Source organism: Tursiops truncatus, chromosome 3, assembly GCF_011762595.2.
Source record: "Tursiops truncatus isolate mTurTru1 chromosome 3, mTurTru1.mat.Y, whole genome shotgun sequence".
Taxonomy (NCBI): Eukaryota; Metazoa; Chordata; class Mammalia; order Artiodactyla; family Delphinidae; genus Tursiops; species Tursiops truncatus.
The window spans coordinates 147,628,681-147,651,597 of record NC_047036.1 but is presented as its reverse complement, the minus strand read 5'-3'; the positions used below and the strand labels follow the sequence as shown (position 1 = coordinate 147,651,597).

At 50.1% G+C, this 22,917-nt stretch overlaps 1 protein-coding gene across 1 annotated transcript in view; it reads right to left on the bottom strand.

The window, feature by feature from the left end:
* Window positions 1–22,917, bottom strand: part of ERGIC1 (endoplasmic reticulum-golgi intermediate compartment 1) — a 105,102-nt gene that overhangs the window by 42,594 nt on the left and 39,591 nt on the right. Inside the window, exons 2-3 of the mRNA XM_033853574.2 lie at window positions 12,007–12,068; window positions 4,636–4,708 (exon numbers count right to left, since the gene is read on the bottom strand). Coding sequence (XP_033709465.1) covers window positions 4,636–4,708; window positions 12,007–12,068 — 135 coding nt within the window. The remainder of the gene's footprint in view (window positions 1–4,635; window positions 4,709–12,006; window positions 12,069–22,917) is intronic.

Below are 22,917 nucleotides of genomic sequence, written 5' to 3'. Positions count from 1 at the left end.
ATCTACAGAAAACAATTTTATTTGCTTTTAGAAGAGCACTTGAATACTTCGGATTCCTGCCCAAAGTCGCTGACCTCCATGCTTAATAATTTGATCTAATGGAAACTTACCCAGCAGTGAGGCCCGCAGTAAAGGGCTTGGGGTGGGAGTGGGAGGGGAGGGATGAGGTTACGCAAGCAAGCTCTCCGGGACCTTGAGTTTTCAATCCGGACCGTTCCAGGTGGAAGTTAGTGTACCTATTACCTACCAGGCAGATGTCCCCAAAGCATCTCTTTGCAGCCACCTAGTCCTGCCCCCACCCCTTTCTCCAAAGCCATCACCCTGGGACCCTCAGCCCCTCTGCCTTGGGTCACTGCCCAGCCCCCTCACCAGGCCTTGGACTCCGGGGTCACCCCGCCCCAAACCCATCTTTGCAAGAGGTGATCTTCCCGAGGCACGAACCCCATCCCATCACTCGATGCTCAGAAGCCTTCAGGCCTCCCATTGCTCTTCCACGTGATGACCGTGGCTCCCTACCCGGCCCTGGCTCACAATCCAGGCCTCAGAGTGGGTAAGCTGGGCTCCTAGGGAGCCGTCGAGCTCCTCCTCCTGGCTAAGTTACCGGCCTACCCACTCTGGGCCTCCTACTAGAGCGTGTGAGGACACAGTTCAAGGTAACGTCCAAGTTCCAACTCGGTGGGCAATGGCTTCCTGCCTGTGAGGCCACCTCCCCCCAGAAGGGCGCATCCGAGTCTCCCAGTGAACTATTCTGACCAAAACGTGGCAGCTGCCGTGTCCGCGGGGCTCCAAAATGCTCTGGGCAGAAAAGGACGGGATACAGGGGTCTGGGTACCAATTCTAGGCTTTGGCATCAGACAGGCCTGGGTGTATTGTTTTTTTTTTTCCCTCCTGGCCACTCCCCACAGCATGTGGGATCTTAGTTCCCTGACCAGAGATCGAACCTGTGCCCCATGCAGTGGAAGTGCAGTGTGCTAACCACTGGACCGCCAGGGAAGCCCCAGGCCTGGGTTTGACTCTCGCTCTAACCACTTACTAACTGCACTGTGCTTTTAGCTTCCTGGTGCCTCAGTTTCCCCAGCTATAAAGTGAGACTAAGGTCAGCAGCAGTCCTTGGCTCACGGGGTTTTGTGGCCTTGAAGTAAGATGAGCATTGTAAAAGGCTAGCTTAGGTGGCTGGCATGGGGTTGCCTATTGCAGATCACAGCTGAAAAGTCTGAGTTGTATTAAGCTAGAAATGATCGATGGAGAGTTCCAGTTACTACATTTTCTTATTATAAATCCTCATCGTGTTAATAATTAAGAGCAGCCAGAGCCTGGGGAGTCACAGACTGGAATGTTCCGTGGCCACGTTCTCTGAGGAGCAGGATGCCGCTCCCTTACAAACACAGAGCCTCAGAGCACCCTGGGGGGCCACTTTCCCAAGTATAATTAATGTCCAGGTTGAAGTCCCATCACCCAAACAGGTTTCCCTCCCCGTCGGGCCGGGCCAGAATAGCCTCTTATGTCACTGGTAACCACAGGCCAGCGTTAGAGCAATGCTGATCCAACCAGAGGTGACCTCATTTCCTTGGGTTACAATCTCACGGCGGGGGTGGGGAGGCCAACCCACTGTGGTCACAAAACTGCCAGGGAGGGCCAGCCACCCAGAAAAGGAAGAGAATTGTGACCTGCGGTCCTTCCCGGATCAGCAGGGCTTCCCGGGGGTCGGAGAAGCTTCTGACAGAGGAAGGACCCCAGGGTGCAATCCTCTGTCCTCTGGATTTTCCTGTGGAGCCCTGGCCCGCGAAGACGCCCTTTGGGCAACTCTTGCACCTTGGTCACAAGGCCGCAGAGAGAAAGGAGGCATTAGGGTCACCGCATCATCATGGATGGAGCCTCTGGCCCGGACAGGTCTCTCTTCTCACCCCCACTGCTCTGCCTCTCCCCAGCCCTCTCACTGCCGGTGGGGAAGTGCTTATTAGCCCAGGGCCAGACACAAGGCAAACACTGAATGAATGGCCCCTCTTCCTCTCCGGGGGTGTGGTGGGACCAGCATGTTCAGAATGCCCCCAGGAGCCAGGAAGTCCTGGAGAGGGAAAGGGGACAGAGCAGTGGGAACACACTGTGCTCTTGAGAAAGAAGTGAGTCCTGCCCTGGTAAACGGAGTGAGCTGTCCCGGCTTGCTCAAGTGCCCTGCACACAGCAGCGGGGTGTGTTGCAGTCCAAGAGTGACTGCTGCAGTCACCTCCTGTTGTAGTCACCTCCTGCTGCAGTCACCAGCTCTGACGTCCAAATTCACCTGTCGGGGGTGCTGCCCCGCACTCTGCCTCATTATCGGCTAAGCTGATGATTGGCTGAATGAACTGCCTCTCGGAATGTCAGCTGGAGGTGAGGGAGGTCCCTTCTTAACTCAAGGGGGAGACAAAAAAACTAACACTCACAGAGTACTCATTACATGCCAGGTGCTGAGTGGCCTTACAACCTTTCTCCCGTGAGACAGGGAAGAAATATGAAATGAGTAAATGCCTGAAGGGATATGCATCTTAAAGTATATCAGGCACTATGCTGAGCACCTTTGAAGGTAAATAATCTTGTTAAAGCCTCACAAAATAGCCCATACCTTCTCTAGCTCCTATCCTGCTTTGTTTTTGCTTCCGAGCCCTTATCACTAATTGATACATTCCGTTGCGTTTGCTTGTGGACCATCTGTGTCCACCGCCTGCATTTTTGGCTTCTCTGAGCATGGAGTCACATGGTAGTGAATCGGACAGACCTGATGCCTGACCTCTGAGGGCTCAGGACCAAGGATGATCGCCATTAATCCATGGCAGTGTACAGAGCCTGGCCTGACTCAGGTCCACCTGCTCCATATTCTCCTCTCCCTGCCTGCCTCCTTTGCTCTAGCCACACCAGCTCTCTGTCTTCACATACACCAGGTAATTCCTGCCTCAGGGCCTTTGCACTTGCTCGTGTCCCTGCCTGGAATAGGTAAAGCCTTGCACCTGGCACCTGGGATACGGTCAGGGCTCCCTCCTTGTTGCTGTCACCTGGGTACCGCTTCTCACCTGGCTCAGAACACGAGAGGCCTGCACAGAAGCCCCCCTCCCAGGGAATGGGGCGTGACCTGGAGAGACCAGCAGGTGCCCGGCACACAGTAGGTCCTTCATAATGCCAGCAGGTCTCAATTTCCGGCTGCTCTCCCTGCTTCCACCTCCAAATCATAATGGGATGACCCGTGAAATATCCAGTGGCCCAAACGTGCACACCTGACTGGGACAGAGTCCAGGGGGAACAGAGTTCCTTGTCTGACCCCGGCCTGGTCAAGGAGCTATATCTTGGGAGGCAGACAAGCTTCCCCAGACCAGGAAGGAAGCCTTGCCTCTGATGTACCCTCTCTTGTTTGGCCAGAAATTCTGGGACCCAGAGAGGTTTGGCAACTTGCCACCTGTCACAGAGCAGGTGGTAACTGAGCAAGGACCTGGCCCTGGATCTCCCAAGGCCTTGTCCAGTGCTCTTTCCAACACTCCATGAGGCTCCTGGGGCTTTGATGCCATCAGGGTTAAAAACAGGATCAGACAGACAGGGAAGACAAACTCTCCCACGTCGGAGGAGGGCGGAAGCTATATTCAGAAACGAGTTGGGGCGGTGGGGGGGGGGTGGGCGGTGGGCAAGTCAGTGGACAAGTCCCCTCACCTCTCTGAGCCTCAGTTTCCTCATCTATAAAGAGGGGACAACTACCTCCCAGGGCTGTTTGAGGATTATGGCGGTAATGGTTACAGAGCAACAAGGACCATCTTGGGCTGAGCAGCTATGTTTTCAGTTTCCTATTGTCTTGTGGCTGACAGGGAGGCACAGGAAACCAAGAAATTCCATGAGTGCAAAAGAAAATTCCAGTGTTGGACAGGGGAGTGGGTGGCCAGAGCCCAGCCCCGTGATGACTTTCTGGGTTATAAACGTGGAAATGCAGAGGCTTGGAAGCCAGAGGTGAAGGCAGGAAGCTTCTGGGTCTAATTCATCTCAGAGGGGCATCTGATGAGGCTGTGACTGAATAATTCCAATGGCATTCGGTGTTACACAGGCCCCAGAGCATTTACTAGGTTATCTGAACAACAGATGATTCTAGGAACTGGGGTTGGATTCACAGTGCGTCAACCCGCTGCCAGGAAGCCCATGCTGACTCCTCACCCAGTGTGGGCCTAGCACAGGGAAGGGGGCTTGGTTGAGGGGGGCCAGGCTCCGATGTCAGAACCCCGCCCCCTCCACCGCCTCGGGTAGAAAGCTGCCCCCATTTTCCTCTGACTTCTTCCAGCTTTAACATCAAACGACCCTGTGATGACTCAGAGGGAGAAAAGCCCACTGGCCAAACACAGAGACGGCAAACATCAGCAAATGATTTCTGTTCATCTGCGGACCCGGGAGGTGCCTCCCTGACCCCAGAAGGGAACCAGAGTTTTCTCTTCAGCTTTAACAAAGCAATGTTGGTTTCCGCTCTGGCTTTAAAACCCTTTTCAGAAACAGAGGAGTGACAGATGCCACAGGCTTGGAAACAGGAGGTAGAAGGTTCGGAGGTTTCTCTCCTTTGTAAAGCCCCTCTCTCTTCCCATCTGGGGTCCCCAGAAGCTCTGGAATGCCTCACCAGTGGGCGATGTAACTTACATTTCTGTCGTTATGAATCCGGTGAGCTCCGAGAGGAAAAGGAAGAGGATGAAGAGGCAGCAGCAGATAGAGACTGGAAGAAACAACACAGACACCCAGTTAAGGGTGGTGGGCACTGATGGAGGGAAGCCAGCCCCCAGACCCTGCCCTCAGAGAAAAGCTGCTTACAGGGAGGGGGAGAGAGGCCCACAGACCCTCCCCAAAACCCCTTCTTACTCTTGGCCTCAATGTGAAGCAGCCCCCCTGTCAGAAAGGTAGACCGCCTTTGGGACTGATCTGACCCTCCCGTGTGGACCTCCCCAGCCCCCCATGCCCGCAGATAGGCAGATCCTCCAAGGGGCCAGCCCGCCTTCCCTCCGTAACAGCATTCTCATGCAGAAGTCGGTCAGAAAGTAAGGGCTGCAAATCGGCGGCCCACAGACGTGTTCTGTCTGGCTCGACTGATGCATATTTTAAAATTTGGAGCTGACGTTGAACAATCCAGAGATTTCACATCAAAGTCCAGATTTCTGGCTGCTCCAGAACACTCGAGCCCTTGTTCCCACAGGGGCTCTGAGCTCACCAGTTTGTTACAGGCCCCACCACCCCCTCCTGCCACCCAGATTTCAAGGCTGAGGCAGAGTGTTGGTTGCCCTCCATCACCACCCGCTGCGGTCCCATCAACATTGTGCCCGTGTCCCTAGCAGAGGCGAGAACGTGAGGATACACAGTGCTGTGCTTCAAAAGAAGGGACAACTCTCGGTGAGAGTGAAGAGTTGGGGTCCTACAAGTCTGAAGTGCAGAGAGAGCAGAATGGAGCTCCAGGGTCGGCCCACATCACCTGGATTTATCTCGCCTGTCTGGCCCTTGATGAGGTTGGATTTTGTGACCCTGGACTTGCTCCTTGGGGCAGGACATAACAAGTGCCCCAGGGGCTGGCCCTCAACTCATCTCCAGATACCCCCCCCACATCTAACCACCCAGCGACCTCGAGCCACGTGCTGTTCCCTAAATATATGCTATGGCTCCTCTGTCTGGAATGTCCTTCCCCATCTTCCCTCCTCTTCCTTGGTCATCCTCTCTGCCTGGTGAACTCCTACTCATCCTCGCAGGTTGAGGCCCAACTCAAATGTCCCTTCTGGTGAGAAGCTCCCCCAACCCTCAGAGGTTGAGCTGGTCACTCTTTTCTCTGTGTTCCCAGCCTCTATCTGAACACCTTCCAAATGTTATCTGTGGCTCTCCCGTTCACTAGACTGACAGATACCCTGGAAGGCAAAAACTCCACAGCTCCAGTGCCTGGCCTGGGGCTGGGCACACAGGAGGTAATAACAGGTTTTGTGTAAGGCAGGGAGCCAGCCCCCAGAATACAGAATAAGGGCTGAGTGTGCCTCACCTGGGTTTATCATAGAGGCATGTCGTGGGCAATGGCTCACACAGTGTGGTCCCACTACTCACGTGCTGTGTCCCTGGGTAAATTAAATTAACCTCTCTCTGCCTCAGTTTCCGCATCTGTAAAATGGCACCAGTAGTAGCACTTGCCTCATGGGGCTGCTTGAGAATTTCCGCAACACAGAAACTGGACTTGAAATAGTGCCTGGCAGGTAATAATGGCTCAAGCACTAGCTCATTACTAGGATTTTCATCAGGGAGACTTTGGAGGGTGTGGTGATTTGGGGAAGGTGATTTGGCAAGTGGGTTGACCCTCAGTTTCCCGCAAAGAAAAGTTCCCAGTACCACCTGCTGATGCGGCCACATTCTTGACAGTCTGTACCTGGTTGGCCGAGCCATCCTGACTGATGCTGAAACCAGGTTATTTGTCATCATCACCATCCTTATTATTATCATCATCTATCTATGGCAAAATGTACAGTCAAAGATACGTTCTGGGCTCCCCTGGTGGCAGAGTGGTTAAGAATCCGCCTGCCAACGCAGGGGACACGGGTTCGAGCCCTGGTCCGGGAAGATCCCACATGCCGTGGAGCAACTAAGCCCGTGCGCCACAACTACTGAAGCCCGTGCGCCGCAACGAAGAGTAGCCCCCGCTCGCTGCAACTAGAGAAAGCCCGTGTGCAGCAACAAAGACCCAACTCAGCCAAAAATAAATAAATAAAATAAATAAATTTATTAAAAAAGATACATTCAGAGAGGCAAGAAGGCAGAGCACAAGTGTTTGTGGGGCACCTACCACATGCCCTGCTGTGGGAGTGTTAACAGATACCTGTCACTGCACACTCCCATGTGAAAGAGGGTATGAGCCCGTGTGGAGGGTGTAGAAATGGAGGCTCAGAGTGAGGAAGAGAGTGGCCCAGGGACACACTGGGTGGCAGGTGGGGGCGGGGGTGGGGAGGGCTGGAACCTGAGCGGTCTAGAGCCAATGCCCTAAGAAAAGGAACCCCGAGACTCCAAGTGAAGGGCGAGGCAGGGACATCCCCAGAGTCCCCACCAAGCCTCCAAAACCACACCCAGACATGGGGCATACAAGAATGACTCCCCAGTTCTTCCAAACTTTGAAAAAGCTGTATAGGGCAGAGTTTAAGGGTTTTACTTTTTCTTGGAAGACGTAATACATGTAAGTGATAAGAAAAATCATCAAGCTGTATAAAAAGGCAAACTGTGTGAGTCTCTTTCTCACTCCCGACCCACAGCCCCCTGCCCAGAGGTACCACCCCTACAGTCTGTGTCCTGACACGGGCATACGAGTTTTTCCTCTAATCAAACAGCATAATGTACACATGCTTTCTCTCTTTTTTTAAAATTAAATTAAATTTATTTTTTTTGCTTATGTTGGGTCTTCGTGGCTGCACATGGGCTTCTCATTGCAGTGGCTTCTCTTTTTGTGGAGCATGGGCTCTAGGCGCATGGGCTTCAGCAGTTGCGGCACGTGGGCTCAGCAGTTGCGGCACGCGGGCTCTAGGGCACACGGGCTTCGGTAGTTGTGGCTCACGGGCTCCGCAGTTGTGGCTCGTGGGCTCTAGAGCGCAGGCTCAGTACTTGTGGCGCACGGGCTTAGTTGCTCTGCGCCAATGTGGGATCTTCCAGGACCAGGGATCGAACCCATGTCTCCTGCATTGGCAGGCGGATTCTTAACCACTGTGCCACTAGGGAAGTCCCTGTACACATGCTTTCAACTGTGCTTTGCTCACTCAGCAATCTATGTCTAAGCAGGTCCCACATCAGTTTATACAGAGTGGCCATGTGGCTTGTTTGTTTTCATGGCATAGAAATTAATTTCAAATGTCTTCTCCAGCTGTTGAACAAATCCACTGCAGAAGACCAGCTGGCAATCCGAATTTCCCAGGCTCACATCCTTCCCCTTCTCACCTGCAAACTGCAGCTGTGATGCCTCTTGATAAAGAATCCTGCCAGGTGGGCAAAGCACCCTTCTCACTTGAAATCTCACACCTTTTCTGACCCACGTTTCAGAGCCATTTCCACCCTTCCCACCCCACCTTCAAGCCCCAGCAACCCACAGGTTGCTGTAATGATGAACAGGCCCAAACTCGGGAGGTGTTTTTGAAGGCCAATGATGACTTAGGCCAGTCCAGGTTTTCTAGCTGCCTTCCTTGCTCCAAGCCTGCAAATGGGCCCCAAACTTCTGACTCTATGCAGATCAGAGGTGGGGGTATAGGGATGGGAAGGCCTCTTTCTGAAACCTGCGTGTGTTGTCCCAGGCTCGGACCTCGCAGCTGGATAAGTGCGGGGTCTGCTCAGCTGAATCCGACTGTCCGGCAGCCCATGCTGTGTGTCTGCTTCCCCTACCTTGTCCCCAGACTGGAAAGACAGAGACAATGTCTCAGCACCCCTGGGGCCTCAGGGTCTAGCGTAGTGCCTGGCTCAGAGAAGGTATGAAATAAATATTTGTTGAGTGAGTGAATGAATGAATAAAAACCATGAGGGCAGGTAGGAAGTATTTCCACCAGAAAAGCCTTCTGATACTGTAGAGTTTTTCAATCCATGTTTGGGCAAGATGCTCAGGCTCTGGGACTCCAGATTTCTTCTGAAACGGACTCAGGCACTGGACAGTAGGAATGTGACACCAGGAGGATGCTCGCTAGTGGGAGATCCAGTGCAGCCAGCAAAGGGGGCACCGGACCCAAGACCCAGACACCAGCAAGTCAAGCAATCTGTGTAAGGCCACATAAGCACTTCAGTGGAGAAGGCAAAATTCAAACCTCGACTTGTGAGTCTCCAGTGCCCTTGCTGGTTCCTTCAGTTATTAATAGCACTTACCGTGACGTCATGAAATGGTGTGTTTCTGTATCTGCCTGCCTGCTCAGCCATGCACTCTTCAAGGACAAAGACCGAAGCCCATTCATCAAGTTGGTCCCAGGACATGGCACACGGCCTGGCCCCAGACCTGGCTGATAAATATTTGTTCACTAAATGGTAGCTAAGGGCTGGCTTCCCGTGCTCACGCCTTTCCTCTTGTGCAAGGGAACTTGCCCTCTCACACACTGTGCTGGAGACTGCAAATCAAACCACGTCCCCGGAGGGCCACTTGGCAGTACCTTCTACATTTCACAATGCACATGCCCTTTGACCCGGTAATTCCTCTTCTAGGAAAGTTACCTTACAGAAATAACCATACAAGGATACAAACACATATGGACAAGGATGTCTATAATAGCGATAAGCTGGAATCAGAACGCCCATCCTCGGGAGGCTGGTTGCATAAACCGTGGGTCGGCCAGATAATGGAAAGCAGCACATGGTGGCCGTTTACGTGCTGGTGTGAAAGGTGTGCAGGATGTGTCAGTTAAAAAAGGGCAGGAAGGACGGTGTGCCCAGTACGCTCCTGTCTGCGCTTAAAATGACGACACAAGTATTTCAAAGACTGAATACGTTTTTTTTAAAATTCTAGAGGGATACAGACCTGATTGTTAAACATACTCGATAAGGGAGAGAACTGCAGAGCCTGCAAAGAAGTGGCCTGAGCTGTTGGTGGTAGGAAGGGGACAGGAAGCCTCATTGGAATTTTTGTGACCAGGTTCATAAACTAATTGAACGGGTAGATGAACAAGCCCTCTTCCTCTTATGTACCCCGAGTACCTTTTCCGTGGGGATCAATGCACAAAGTGTCACAGCTCCTGCGGTCACGGACCCTCATGGGCTGTGGGCTCCAAGAGGACAGTGATAAGAAGAGGTGCACGGTCCAGCCGCACTGAGAGTTTGGCACGTACCCCATACTTGACAGGCGTGATCACACTTAACCCCCAGATCAGAAAACTGAGTCTCAGAAAGGTGAAGTGACTTGCTCAGGGTCACCCAGCTGCTAAATGGGAGAATGAACCCAGCTCGGCCAGATCCGAAGCGAGCAGGACACGAATCCTGCTGCCTGGCTGCTCTGTTCTCTTCTCCGGGGATGTGGACAGCCAGACTCAAGAAGGCACCTGCAGCTTGGACGACCTAAGCTAGAGGCAGAGCCAGCCGGGGTGCAGGGATCCCCAAGGTCATCCCCTGACCTGATAATGGCCTGCCCTGGGAAGCAGCAGTGGACTCCAAAATGACTGCCCGGCCCCAGGGCCCTGCTCAGGGGACAGTCCACGGGGAGGGTCCCCCTCCCACACCAAGCACTGGAGAGGCCCACCTCTTGCAAGCTGTGAAACTTCAGACAAGTCACTTCACCTCTCTGAGCCCATTTTCTCATCTGGAAAATGTGGGTAGAGCCTTCCTGCTTGCAAAGTGCTTGCGGTTTGTTTTTATATCTTTTAAAATAAACTTTATTGTGGAATAATAATAGACGCAAAGATAGTACAGAGCGTTCCCATCCGCCCTTCGCCCAGCTTCCCCTTATGTTAACATCTTACATAACCCTGGTATGTTTGTCAAGATGAAGAAATTAACATTGTCCAATACTGTTAACTATGTTACAGACTTATTAGATCACTCATTTCTCCGCCAGTGCCTGTCTTCTGTTCCGGGACCAGACCTGGTATCCCATTTTACATTTAGTCATCGTGCCCTTAGTCTCGAAACTGTGACGGTTCCTCAGTCTTTTCTTGGTTTTCAAGACCTTGCCACTTTCAAAGAGTCTTGGCCAGGTGTCCTGTAGAGGGTCCCCCAGGCTGGGGCTGTCTGCTGCATTCCCATGATTAGACTGGGTTGTGGTTTTGGGGGAAGATCCCACGGAGGTGAGGTGCCCTTCCCATCAAATCCCATGGCAGGCAGCGGGCACGCGACAGCTACGTCGACCTCTTCCTCACTGGTTCCTCACTTTGTCACCTGGTGACGGGGCAGGCTCTGAATGTCTCCACCATAGTTATGACTTCCTTTCCATTCTCTCCTCTTCAATAGTGAGTCACTAGCTCACACTCCAGGAGAGGAGAGCTGAGCTGTACCTCTCAGAGGGGGATATAGTCATAAATATTATTTGGAGTTCCTCTATAAGGAAGGTTCAGCCCTTCCCTCCCATTTATTTAGATCAGTATGGACTCCTGGACCTTTTTCTTAATTCTTTGGGTAACGAGCCAATAATGCCATTATTTATTGTGCTACTCAGATTGCCCTGTGTTGGTCTTTGCCCTCTTTCAGGCTGGCTCCTGTGGCCTGCTGACACACCTCCACCCCTTGCTTTTCCTCCGGGCATTTTTTTGCTTTCTGGCACGAGGTGTCCCAGGCTTATTTTGTACACTTCCTGTCCCAGCCCTGCAATCAGTCATTTCTCCCAGGAGCCCTGGGTCCTTTTAAGTAGAAGACTGGTATTCAGAAACCAAAATCTGAGTGAGAGGATTATTTTTTTAAATGGATAGAAACATCCTTATGTTAAAAACTCAAATAGTCTAAAAGGTGTGAAGAGAAAAGTCAGTCTCCCTCCAACCCATGAGCCGTTTCCCCTCCCAAGGACAGCTACTCTTTTTTTTTTTTTTTAATTCATTTATTTTTGGCTTCGTTGCTGACGTGGGCTTTCTCTAGTTGCGGCGAGCGGGGGCTGTTCTTCGTTGCGGTGCGCGGGCTTCTCATTGCGGTGGCTTCTCTTGTTGCAGAGCACAGGCTCTTGGCCCGCGGGCTTCAGTAGTTGTGGCGCACGGGCTTAGTTGCTCCGCGGCATGTGGGATCTTCCCAGACCAGGGATCAAACCCGTGTCCCCTGCACTGGCAGGCGGATTCTTAACCACTGCGCCACCAGGGAGGTCCCTGGGGCAGCTACTCTTGATGATTGATTTCTGGTGTCTCCTTTCAGAAACAGGTGATGCTATACCTTACAGTGTTACAGTGAGGACAGAGAAGAGCTGAGGGACTAGAGGCAGGGCCCAGCAAGATGCCCATCATCTCTTCCCTCCTCCTGTCTCTCTGTCTTCCCTCCCTGGCCCAGCATTTCTGCAGAGGGCGGGCAGGCACAGGTACGGACAGTGGGGAGAGGGTCGGGAGCAACGGAGAGAAGGAGGCTACTCACTAATGGCCCCGGTGTACGTCGGCTGTGTGAGGTCCTTGGGCACCTTCCTGTAGATGTCAAACCTGTGGAGAGCAAAGGGGACGGGGTGAGGTGGGCGCAAAGGGCAGGTGTCAGGCAGCGGGGGAAATGGTGCTGGCTGGTGTGCCCAGCAGCCGCCATTCTTCCCCGAACCATTTCCTCCAAGAGGCCTGAAGGACGTCCCCTGCCCCCCATGGGATCCTGGCTCCCACACCTCCTTTGTCGCACTGCCTCACTACTTATCACCCCCTGAGACAGATGGCCTGGACCCCTCATCTGATTCTGGTTCTTGGTTGGTCTTGCCCCCAAGAGAATGTAAGCTCCATGAGGGCAGGGACCTTGTTAAGTGTTGTGCCCTGCCGTGTCCCCAGACCCTTGCTTGGGCCTGGGGCACAAGAGGCCCCTAGTAAGCACTGGGGCAATGAACTGAACCTGGGCGTTGGCTTTGTCTGACGCTGAAGGGAATGGGCAAGCGCAGTGTTTCCTGAGTTCTCTGACGGCGCTGCATTCTTGCCTGGAGTCACCTCTCCGCCCCCTCTTCCATTTCCTGTCTCTACCTCCTCTTGTTTCCACTCCCCCCTTCCCCAGCTTCTGCAGCCTTCTTCTTGGAGATTTTCCGGAACTCCAAGGCAGTAGGTTAACAGAAAATCCTGCCTGGGGCTGACATCGGCTCGTGACAGCCCTGGCTCCAGCTCACGTGGGTTTCTGCCCAGACACAGAGCAGACGCCTTTTTTTCATATGGATCCCACCAGAGCAGACTGGTGGGGTGGTGGTGGAAGAACTGAGGGCTTTGGAGTCAGGCAGACGTGGGTGTAATTCTGGCCAGTTGTTTTAAGGGGTAAGGCCCCTAGAATCAGACTGCCCTGGGTTCAAATCTTGGCTGGTCTTCTTCCTTGCTGTGTGATGTCAGGCAAACGACGTCCCCTCTCTGAGCCTCAGTTTCCTTTTCTGTACTACTACGAGACCCCGCCAGGCCCCTGAGTAGGGGAAAGAAACGTCAGCGGAGGAGCTGACACAGAGCGTTCCCAGGCACTTGGCTTCTTCCCCTTCACTTGACGAGCAAGCAGCTCTAAGTCCACAGCCCTTTCCCAGCTCTCTGGTGAAGAGGCTGGCAGCTCCGCCCTCCAGGGGTGATGGGCTGGTGGATGGTTCCTCTTGGGTGATTGGGAAAAAAGGTTAGTGCCGTGCTAACCCCAATGCAATGACATGGAAATCTTGCATAAGATCTGATACTTGACTCCTGTTGCGTTCACTCTAATGACACGTGAAAGGTGCTTGGTTCCTCAAGACCTCAGAGGAGAGAACATTCCTATAGGCTGCAGAGCTAAAAGCTATCACTTTCTCTCCCACCTGCTCAGCCACCAGTCTCCCGTGCTTAGGGCCCGAAGGGCACTAAGCACTGGGGCTGGGAGTGTGGTCAGGAGGGGTGGGGGCCTCATGTGACTCAACTCTCCATCCCTACTCACCTCCCTTATTCTGAAAATGCTGCCCACTTTACCTGTGGGAGGCATATTAGAGGAGAGAGTATGTACTGGGGAGTTAGCCTGCCTGGGCTTAAATGTGACCCCACCACTGTGTGACCTTGGAAGTGTCCGTGAACCTCTCTGTGCCTCAGTTCCTCTGTCTGCAAAGTGGGGGCAACAACAGTAACTATCTCACTGCATAGGGATTAGAACCAAATGACTTAGTGCACATAAAGCACTTAGAACCATGCCTGGCTCCCAAAAGTACTACATCAGTATCTGCTGTTACTATGATTAATGTTTATTCGGCTGACATTTATGAGCACCTACTACGTGCTAGCCCTCTTTCAGGTACTAGAGACATGGAGGTAAAATCAGCCCTCAGCTCTGTGTACCTGCAGTTTAGCAGCAAAGACAAAGAGGGGACCAAAAAGGAGAACGTGGTGCTGCCCCACCATGGGGTATGCTGGAGGTGCCAGATGAACCTGGAAAGGGCACCTGGGGTCATCTTGAAGCTTCCAAAAAGAGCTGATGTCTGAGCAGGAGGATGGGAGAAAGGGTAGGTGCAGGCAGAGACTGGTCCAGGTAGTAAGAACAGCAAAAGCAGAGACGAAGAAGAGGATGGAGCCTGACGTGCTGGAAGGCTAAGTTTACCTGCCTGTGGTGCTAGGACGGGAATGGAGGGAGTGGATGCTGGAGAGGCAAGAGGGGCTGACAAGCCAGCTTCCTGGTCCAGTTAATACCTGGTTACTACCCTGGGCCCACAGCCAGAAACTGGGCCTCATGGTTTAATAAATATATGAGCCACCGTTTCAAAACTGGGAGTTTTATGGGAAGTCAAAGGCTGTCCAGGGTAAGGAGCGGGGAGTGGCCTAGAGCAGAGTGTCCGAACCTGACAAGGGTGAGAGAGGGAGAGATGGGAGATGGTTGCATACAGGGGGGCTGATCAAATATATAAATACAGTGAGGATAATGGGGGCCGGGTGCCTCACTGTTAGGGAAGGGAGGTATACATAGAGAAGTAGAATAAACCCCATGGTGTTAGAGTGGAAATGAAGGTATTGCTGTGAATTCATGGTTTTCAGCATACACAAATAGAGAAATACCCATGTGTGCAGACACATCACGTATACATTTATTTCCTAGCTCGTTCTATAGAGAGGGTGCAGGAACAGTGACAGCCAGACAGCAGCGAGCACATTTGGACCTCAAACCTTGGCTTCTAAATATCATTCTTTACTCAAAGGAATCAGCTCCTTGGAGAAATGGCTGATTCCAGGGCTGGGTAGGGAAAATGCAAGATGAGCTTGGAGTATCTTCTTATGTCAGAAAGCAAGAAAGAATGATGGGACATATCAAAAGGACAAGAAGTCAGCTTAAAGGGGCTCCCGCTGGCCAAAGAAGGGGCAATATAAGCATTAAAATCAACAATCACAGTAATAGATTATGACCCGTTAGATAAAATAGGAAGCCAAAGATCTACATAGATGTAAATAAACAAATAAGTAAATCAAGTCTGATGAGGAATGGGATACTTCCATACCTTCTAAGTAGCCCCCCCGCAAATCTTTATTAATCATAAAGGGAAAAAGGTAACTTTACAGAGGAGAAACTTGACAGACATCACCGTAATCGAGTGACCAAAGGGAGTGTCACCAGTAAGGAGACACATCATATGCCTCCTGATATGAAGTACTGGGGAGGGTACCCCATCACTCCTGTGGGGAACTTGCTCAAGCGTACAACCTCAGATGAATTATGAGAAAACATCAAACAAATCCAAACTGAGTGTCATGCTACAAAATGACTGGCCAGCATTTGTCAAAAGTATCAAGGACACGAAGGCCAAGTAAAGACTAAGGAACTGTCAGAGATTGGAGGAGACTAAAGAAATGTGACCACTAAACCCCGCAGGCTGTCCTGGATCAGAGAAAGGACATCAGTGGGACCACTGATGGGATTCGAATAAGATCTGTAGAGTAGTTAATAGTACTGTAGAATGTTCTTTTCCTGGTTTTGAAAATGGTTTGGTTATATAAGATGTTATATAATGTTATATAACGTTTAAGGAAGCCTGGGTAAAGGGCACATGGGAAGTCTTTGTATTATTTTCGCAATTTTTTGGCAAGTCTTCAATTATTTCAAAATGAAAAGTTAAGATCTTTTTTTAATTTAATGAAAAAACTTTTAAAGCTTAAGCGGGAGATTTCATGTAAAAATCCCACCCAGCTTGCTTTCTTTGTGCATGTTTGGTCCCTTTAGGCATCAGAATTCGAGATGCTGGCTTAACAAATGTTGGTCCGGTGTGCTGGGTGTCAGGCAGAGCGTGTCTTTGTCAACAGAGGGAGGGGAGATGAAGGCTGAGCGAACAAAGGTCTAAGAGAGGAGGCAAGACTTGGACAAAACTATAGGAGGCAATGGCAATCAAAGAAGGTAGGTGCTCCGGAAAGAGTGAATGACGCAAACCAAAATCACTGCCATCCCACGTGGGGTGTGTTCCCACGTATATTTGTATTTAAGTCTCATCTCACAGTAACTCTGCCAGATACTGATATCCCATTTTTCCAGGAAGAAAACTAAGGCTGAGCCATAAGCAACTTGCTCAAAGTCAGCAAGTCAATTTAGCAGAGCTGGGATTCATACCCAAGTCTGGGTCCATAGACCATTGTCCTTCCGCTGCCCTGTACTTATGGGAATCAGTTTAGAGCTCATTTATTGGTAAACTGAAGTCTCAAGGTTTTGCTTATTTGCTTTTCTGAAGATGCTGCCCCAGAGCAGATGGGGCCCTCTTGGAAAACAGGGACCAGCGCAAAACACATTATTTCATTCAATAGGTATTTACTAAGTACCTACCAGCAGTGCTCTAGACGGTGGGAAAATGAAAGTGCTCAAGGTAGACGTGGTCCCTGCCCTCATGAAACTGTCGGTCTAGCAATGCTGTTGGCTCCTTGAGAAGGGCCACCTACACAGAATGTTCTCTGATGATGATTCCATTCCCATGCCGCAAATCCAAGCTGGGGAGTGGTGGTAGGGTAAAGGGGTAGCTGAAAAGGACCCTGGGTTCAGAGTTGACCACAAGCCAAGTGAGTCAGCAGTGAATGTCACTAAGAAAATGGGCCACCGGGAGGCTGGTGAGAACCCAGGCATGTGACAGATCAGGAAGTCAGCCGTCGTCTCTGGCTCCCATTAGTCAGTCCCTCACTGCGGTGATGTGGTGATGCGATTAGATGTGGCCACCCACTGTCAGGAGAATGTAGAGGAAAGGGTAAGGAGAAAGGGGGAGAGGGGAAAGGATGCTTAGTGTACATCTAGTGTGCGCTGGACTCATGCTAGGCCCTGGACCGACATGTTCTCATCTAATTCTCTCAGCCAACTTGTGAGTTGGGGATTGTTATCCCATTTTACAGAGGAGGCTCAGAGGCTGCTGACTTGGCTAAGCTCTCACGCCTATGAAGTGTCACAGCAGGGATCTGAATCCAGGCCCAGTTTACATTCTTGTTGCTTTTCCCAACGATGTGGGGATAAACCAGGACCATTTGGGTGGAAAATACTTCTTAGGAAGAAAGATTAAAGAATTGGAATTGCTTGGCCTTAAATAGAGAAAGCTAAAGGATAGATTCTTTATGTTTGTCAAAAAAATGTTCTTTCCCTGTCCTCCCCCTAGAGTGTGAGTTTCTCACGGGAAGAACCTGGGCCTCCTTGCTGCCCAGCCTTGCCCAATCCAGGCCCTTGGGGAACTGATCTGAACGAATGGGTCAATGGATAAACCTATACAAAGATAAGGTCCACTGGCTGGCCCCATAAACAAGATTAAGGTGAAATGGATGGTGGGGAAGCTGAGTGATGGGTCCTCAGAGGTTCCTTGTACTGTATTTAGACATGTTCACTTACAAAAAAGGCAAAATAGGCTTAAATGAAAGCAAGAAAACAATCAGCTGGACTAAGAAAGACTGAGCTAGATGCCAGAAGAATGGGAGCAGTGCCCAGAGCCAGGTGGACCATAGGTTTGTCACCTGTTGGAACAGGACCCAAATGCGGAGACCCCAGGGGACCTCCTGCCTTCACCACGCTCTGCTGTTGGGTCTAGAAGGCGTTCTGAGATCACTGTGTCCAACCCATTCATTTTACAGAAGAGAAAACAGAAGCCCCAAGAAGGAGTGACTCACCCAATTCAAGGTATAATTAAACTCAGAGTATTTAAAACAAAAACGAGCCAATAAAAAGCTTGTGAAATCCTTGTTATCTCATGCTCTTGAAATGTCATATGCTACTGACTTTCAACCAGGTGCAATCTGGGCCCCCCAGGGGAGTGTGGCGATGTCTGGAGATATTTTTGGCTGTCACCCGGGGGAGTGGGTGGTACCCAGCAGGTAGAAAGCCAGGGAAGCTAATGCATCCTCCAATCCTACAAGGCACAGCCCCCTACAACAAAGGATACCAGCCCCAAATGTCCATGGCACTAAAGTTGAGAAACCCTGCTGTAGGCAGAGAAAACCTTCCCATGCGGGAAGCTCATTTTCCCACTGAGCCTATGTTCTCTCCACAGAGACGCCTCCAGTTGCCTCTGCTCCGTCTGGGTGAAGTCATGGCCGTGGCCTTGATCGCCCCTGCGGTCTTTCCCTGTCCTTTTCCGCTCTGTGCCTGAGAAGGCACACTTGGAGAGACCTGGGCAAAGGAACTCCCAGGGAAGAAATAAAGTCCCCCTGAATTTGTGACTTCTTATAAAGGTGCAGTAAGTACGAGTGTCACCATCTGAATCAAAAAGGTGCTCAACCCGTGCCTCTAACTTCATTGTAACTTAGGATCAGACAAATTCCTTAGGATAAAATATATGTCAACATCAGAACTAGAAGTCGATGAGAATATAGGATATACTTAACAGAAATTCACTGTACAGGCCACATCTAAGCCTACAGAGCGAGGGACGGCTGCATAACCTCACCCAAAATAAACACGCATAAGTCTTCTCTTGCTCCCAAGCAAGGAAACTGCTGCTGGAAATCTGACTAATGGATTTCTTCTGTAATTTCTTTTCATAGCAGAATGCCTCAACTCTTGCTATTTTAACTTTTGCTGCTTGGGACCTCACTTCTCCCCTGCTCTTGAAGACAAATCTCAGATCGCCCTGTGGTTCGCCATGTGTGGGCGGCCACCAGGCAGGCGCTCGTGATGTCACTGTTTCCACGGCCTAATGAAATTAGACGCCATTTAGGAGCAAGTCATTGGAAGTGGTGGGTCACTCATCCCAAAAATAGTCAGTGAGGCTTTAGTTGGTTCTTTGGCCTGCTCACCCCTGCCCACCAGCCTGTCAGAGCCCTCGGTGTCAAGCCGAGGGAGCTGGGTGAAAAATGTGCTTGTTGGTTCACTTACTCATCTCTTCCACCTTACTGAGAACCACTGGTGTGTGTGCACATGCACGTGTGTTGAAGGGCACACAGAGGTTAACAAATGGACGCACCAGAGCCTAACGCGGCTGGGAGAGAACCGTGCAAGCACCAGTTCTAATCAGCCCCAGAATCACTCTCACCGCCCCCGAATCCTGTCCTTGACATTCAAACTACGACTGTGAGCTCACACACCACTCCTCCCTCTGTCAGAAGGATGGGGAAAACATCTGTCTGTTTCCAGCCCAGATGGAGGAGCTTAGAGGGGGGAATAATGATAACAATAGCAATCACAGCTACACTGCTACTGTCCCCATTGTGAGGGATCACGGTGCACCCGGCCTTGGACTTGGACTGTCCATTCATTAGCTCACATCCTCTGTACAGCCCTGTTCAGTGGATACCAGCATCCTCCCCATCTCACTTGCCCAAGATTCTGGGCCAGGATTTGAACTGCTGCAGTCTGGCCTCAGGACCTCTGCTGTGTCCACTGTACCCATGCCTGTCTGGGACAGGGAGACAGGCTTGGGAGCAGGAGGCGTAGAGGCCTGTATCTGCAGGAGGGCTGGGTGATGATGCTCTGTGTACACAGTACTAACACGCACACAATTCGCTCTCCAGCCCATCCCCTGTGGCTCTCTCCCTGAATCTTGGTGCCCTCGTGAAGGTCACTCGTCTACAGGGTGACCTCCCAGCTTCCATCGCCTCCACCTGTGACCTCTCCTGTCTCAGAATACCCTCTCTGACCACAAAGCCCTGGCCAAAGGGAAAGAGGAGTACATTTGACTGCTGAGCTTCCAGAAGGCCCCTCTCAAGGCAGCCTTCCCCACCTTCCTGGGCGCTGTGGACGTATACATTCCCGGCACAGCTCCGAGACGGCTGCAGGGTCTTCCGCTCTTGCTGGGCTGGGACCGTCAGGTTTGTTCTTGAATCCACTGTGGGTCGTGCGGGGCTGGGCCCATTAACGGTATTCAGTAAATTCCAGGTGAAAATATAAAATGACGTAGGCACAGGGCTATTACTCACCGCTGCACCAGCTGTAACAGCAAACAACTGGAGGCCATCCAAATGTCCATCCAGGGGGACCAGTTAATAAACTACAGACCATCCATAAGGTGGAGGAGGATGCAGCTATAAAGAGGAATGAGGAAGGTCTCTATAGAGTAAGAGAAAAAAGCAAACTGTGGAACACTGTGTTCTGTTAAATTTTGTGTGTGTGTGTTTGGGGTGCAGAGCAGCTGGAGGTAGCGATAAAAATAAATTTCCAACCTTGTTTATATCTTTAAAAAGAAACAATAGAAGGTGTAACCAAAAGCTAACACAAATGGTTACTTCTATTCTTCTTAGGAGATGCATAAAAATATTAAATATTTAGGGATACATTTGACAAAAGAAGTGCAAGACCCATACACAGAACACAATAAAACATTGCTGAGGGAAATTAAAGAAGACCTAAGTAAACCGAGAAATACACTGCGTTAATGGGTCAGAAGACTCGATATGGTTAAGATGGCATTGATCTGTAGATTCAACTCAATTCCAACCAAAACTCCAGCAGGCGTTTTTTGTAGGATTTGGCAAGCTGACTCTAAGATTCATACGGAAATGCACAGGACTTAGAAGAACCAAAACAACGTTGAAAAAGAACGAAGTTGGATCTGACTTCAAGACTTCCTATAAACCTTACAGAAGAAAACATAGGAGAAAATCTTAGTGCTCTTAGGTTAGGCAAAGACTTTAGATAAGACACCAAAAGCGTGATCCATAAAAGAAAAAATCATAAATAAGGCCTCATCAAGATGAAAAGCTTCCGTTCTTCAAAAGGCATTGTTAAAAGAATGAAAAGACAAGCCACATACTAGGAAAAATAGATGTGAATCACATGTCTGTTAAAGGATTTCTATTCAGTATAAAGAACTCACAACTCAGGAATAAGATTTGAACAGGCATTTCCCCAAAGATTCCCTGATGGTGAATAACCACATGAAATGAGGCTAATATCAGAGTCATTGGGGAAATGCAAATTAAAACCACAGAGGTACTATTAGAATGGCTGAAATTATAAAGACTGGTCACACCAGGTGTTGGTGAGGATGTGGAGCAACTGGAACGCTCAGGCGTTGCTGGCGGAATGTAAAGTAGTATAACCACTATGGAGTAGAGTTTAGCGGTTTCTGAAAATGTTCAATACACGCTTACCATGTGATCCAGCCATTCTATGCCTAGGCATTTACCCAAGAGAAATGGAAGTATTTTCCCCTACAGAGACATGTATATGAATATTCATGGAAGCTTAATTTGTAATAGTCACAAACTAGAAACAACCCAAATATCCATCAATGGGCAAATGGACAGATGGCATATCCACAAAACAGAATATTACTCAGCACTGAAAAAGAATGAAGTGTTGACAGGAGCAACATGGATGATTCTCAAAATAATTACGCTGAATGAAAGCCAATACAGTATGATTCCAACTATATACAATTCTAGAAAGTATAAACTAATCTAGAGTGACAGCAGATCATTGGTTGCCCAGGGAGGGAAGAGGGGAGAGACTTGAGGAAACTCAGGGGGGTGATAAATATGTTCATTATCTTGTGATGGTGGTTTCATGGGTGTATACATATGTCAAATTTCTCAAACTGTACACTTTTAAGTATGTGAAGTTTATTGTATGTCAATTATACCTCAATAAAACTGTTGGAAAAAAACTTTTTCATGATAGCCACGAATGAAACACATCAAATACATTAAGCAACCTATGAGTTCATAATGATACTTCATAAAACAAAACCCCCCAAAAAGCCTCATTGGATACCTTTGAAGATACTAAGCCATTATTCTGAGAATTGGTAAATAAAGAGAAAGCATTTATTCTGATTTTTTTTGATATACACAATGTATATCTAGGTAACCAAATAGTTGATGAGGACAAAGTCCTATTTTACAGAATAATTTCAAAGAATAATGTGGAAGGACAAATAGAATTAGGAAAATCATCATTGTGCCTTCTCTGAGGAAATACTGGATTTAGGCATTTACCAGCAAGGATGGGAAGTTTCATAACAGATGCATCAGGCTGCTGCCACCTGAACCCAGGGACTGGTCTTAGCATCTCAAAGGGAAGACAGCAAGCTATTCCGTACCCCTCTCAGTGTGATGCAGCAGGAGGTACACAGCACACTTCTTAATGACGGGCCTAGAATAGCCTCACATTTCACCTTCCATCTGATCCTTAACCCACAGCAGCTGGATGCCAGGCCCCGCTCACCCACTCTTTCTTCGTGCTCTAGCTAAGATCACCCAAGAGTCCCTAAGGGTCTGATGCCATTGGCTCTCCTCAGTACTGCCTCTGCACCCATCCTGCTGACTGTCCCTTCCTTCCCAGATCTCTCTCTTCTCTTGGCTGCCTGAAGTACCACGGCATCCTCACCCTTCAGCATCTTCTGTGTCTGTTCCTCTTCCTCCTCCTGCCCCTGATATCTTGGTATACCCCCAAGGGTCTGTGTTCTCTTTTAACTCCCACCCCCAACTTATCTATGCCTCAATTTACTGTGCCGAGTTCCAGAGAGACAGGAGAAGGTCAACAAGACAGAATTAGTCCCTGTCCTCGTGGCGCTCACACAGTAATGCCCCAGGAGCATCCTCATTCCTAAAGGCATCATGCCTGCCCTTCACACTTGACAGGTGCAGAACAAAACTCAACAGCACCTCACACAAAACCTGTTCCCAGAACAATGAGGCAGGAGAAACCACAGGGATCACGGAATCCAAATGTGCACATCTGTAGACAGTTACAGTGAAACACGGCAAGGGCAGCAACAGCTTGTGTTAGAGATAAGGATCTCTGACTCTTTCCAAGTCACCGCCTGTGTCCTCCTGGGGTTCCCAAATGTCTGAGAAGTGATGAGATGTGCTGTTCTTGGCCACCATGATGAGCAAGAAAGTAAACTAGCTGATCAGGAAGATAACTACCCATCCAGGCGATTCTCAGAAAGTGTTTTAGATGGGCTATCGGTAAAAAGATGGAGGCCTCACTGGA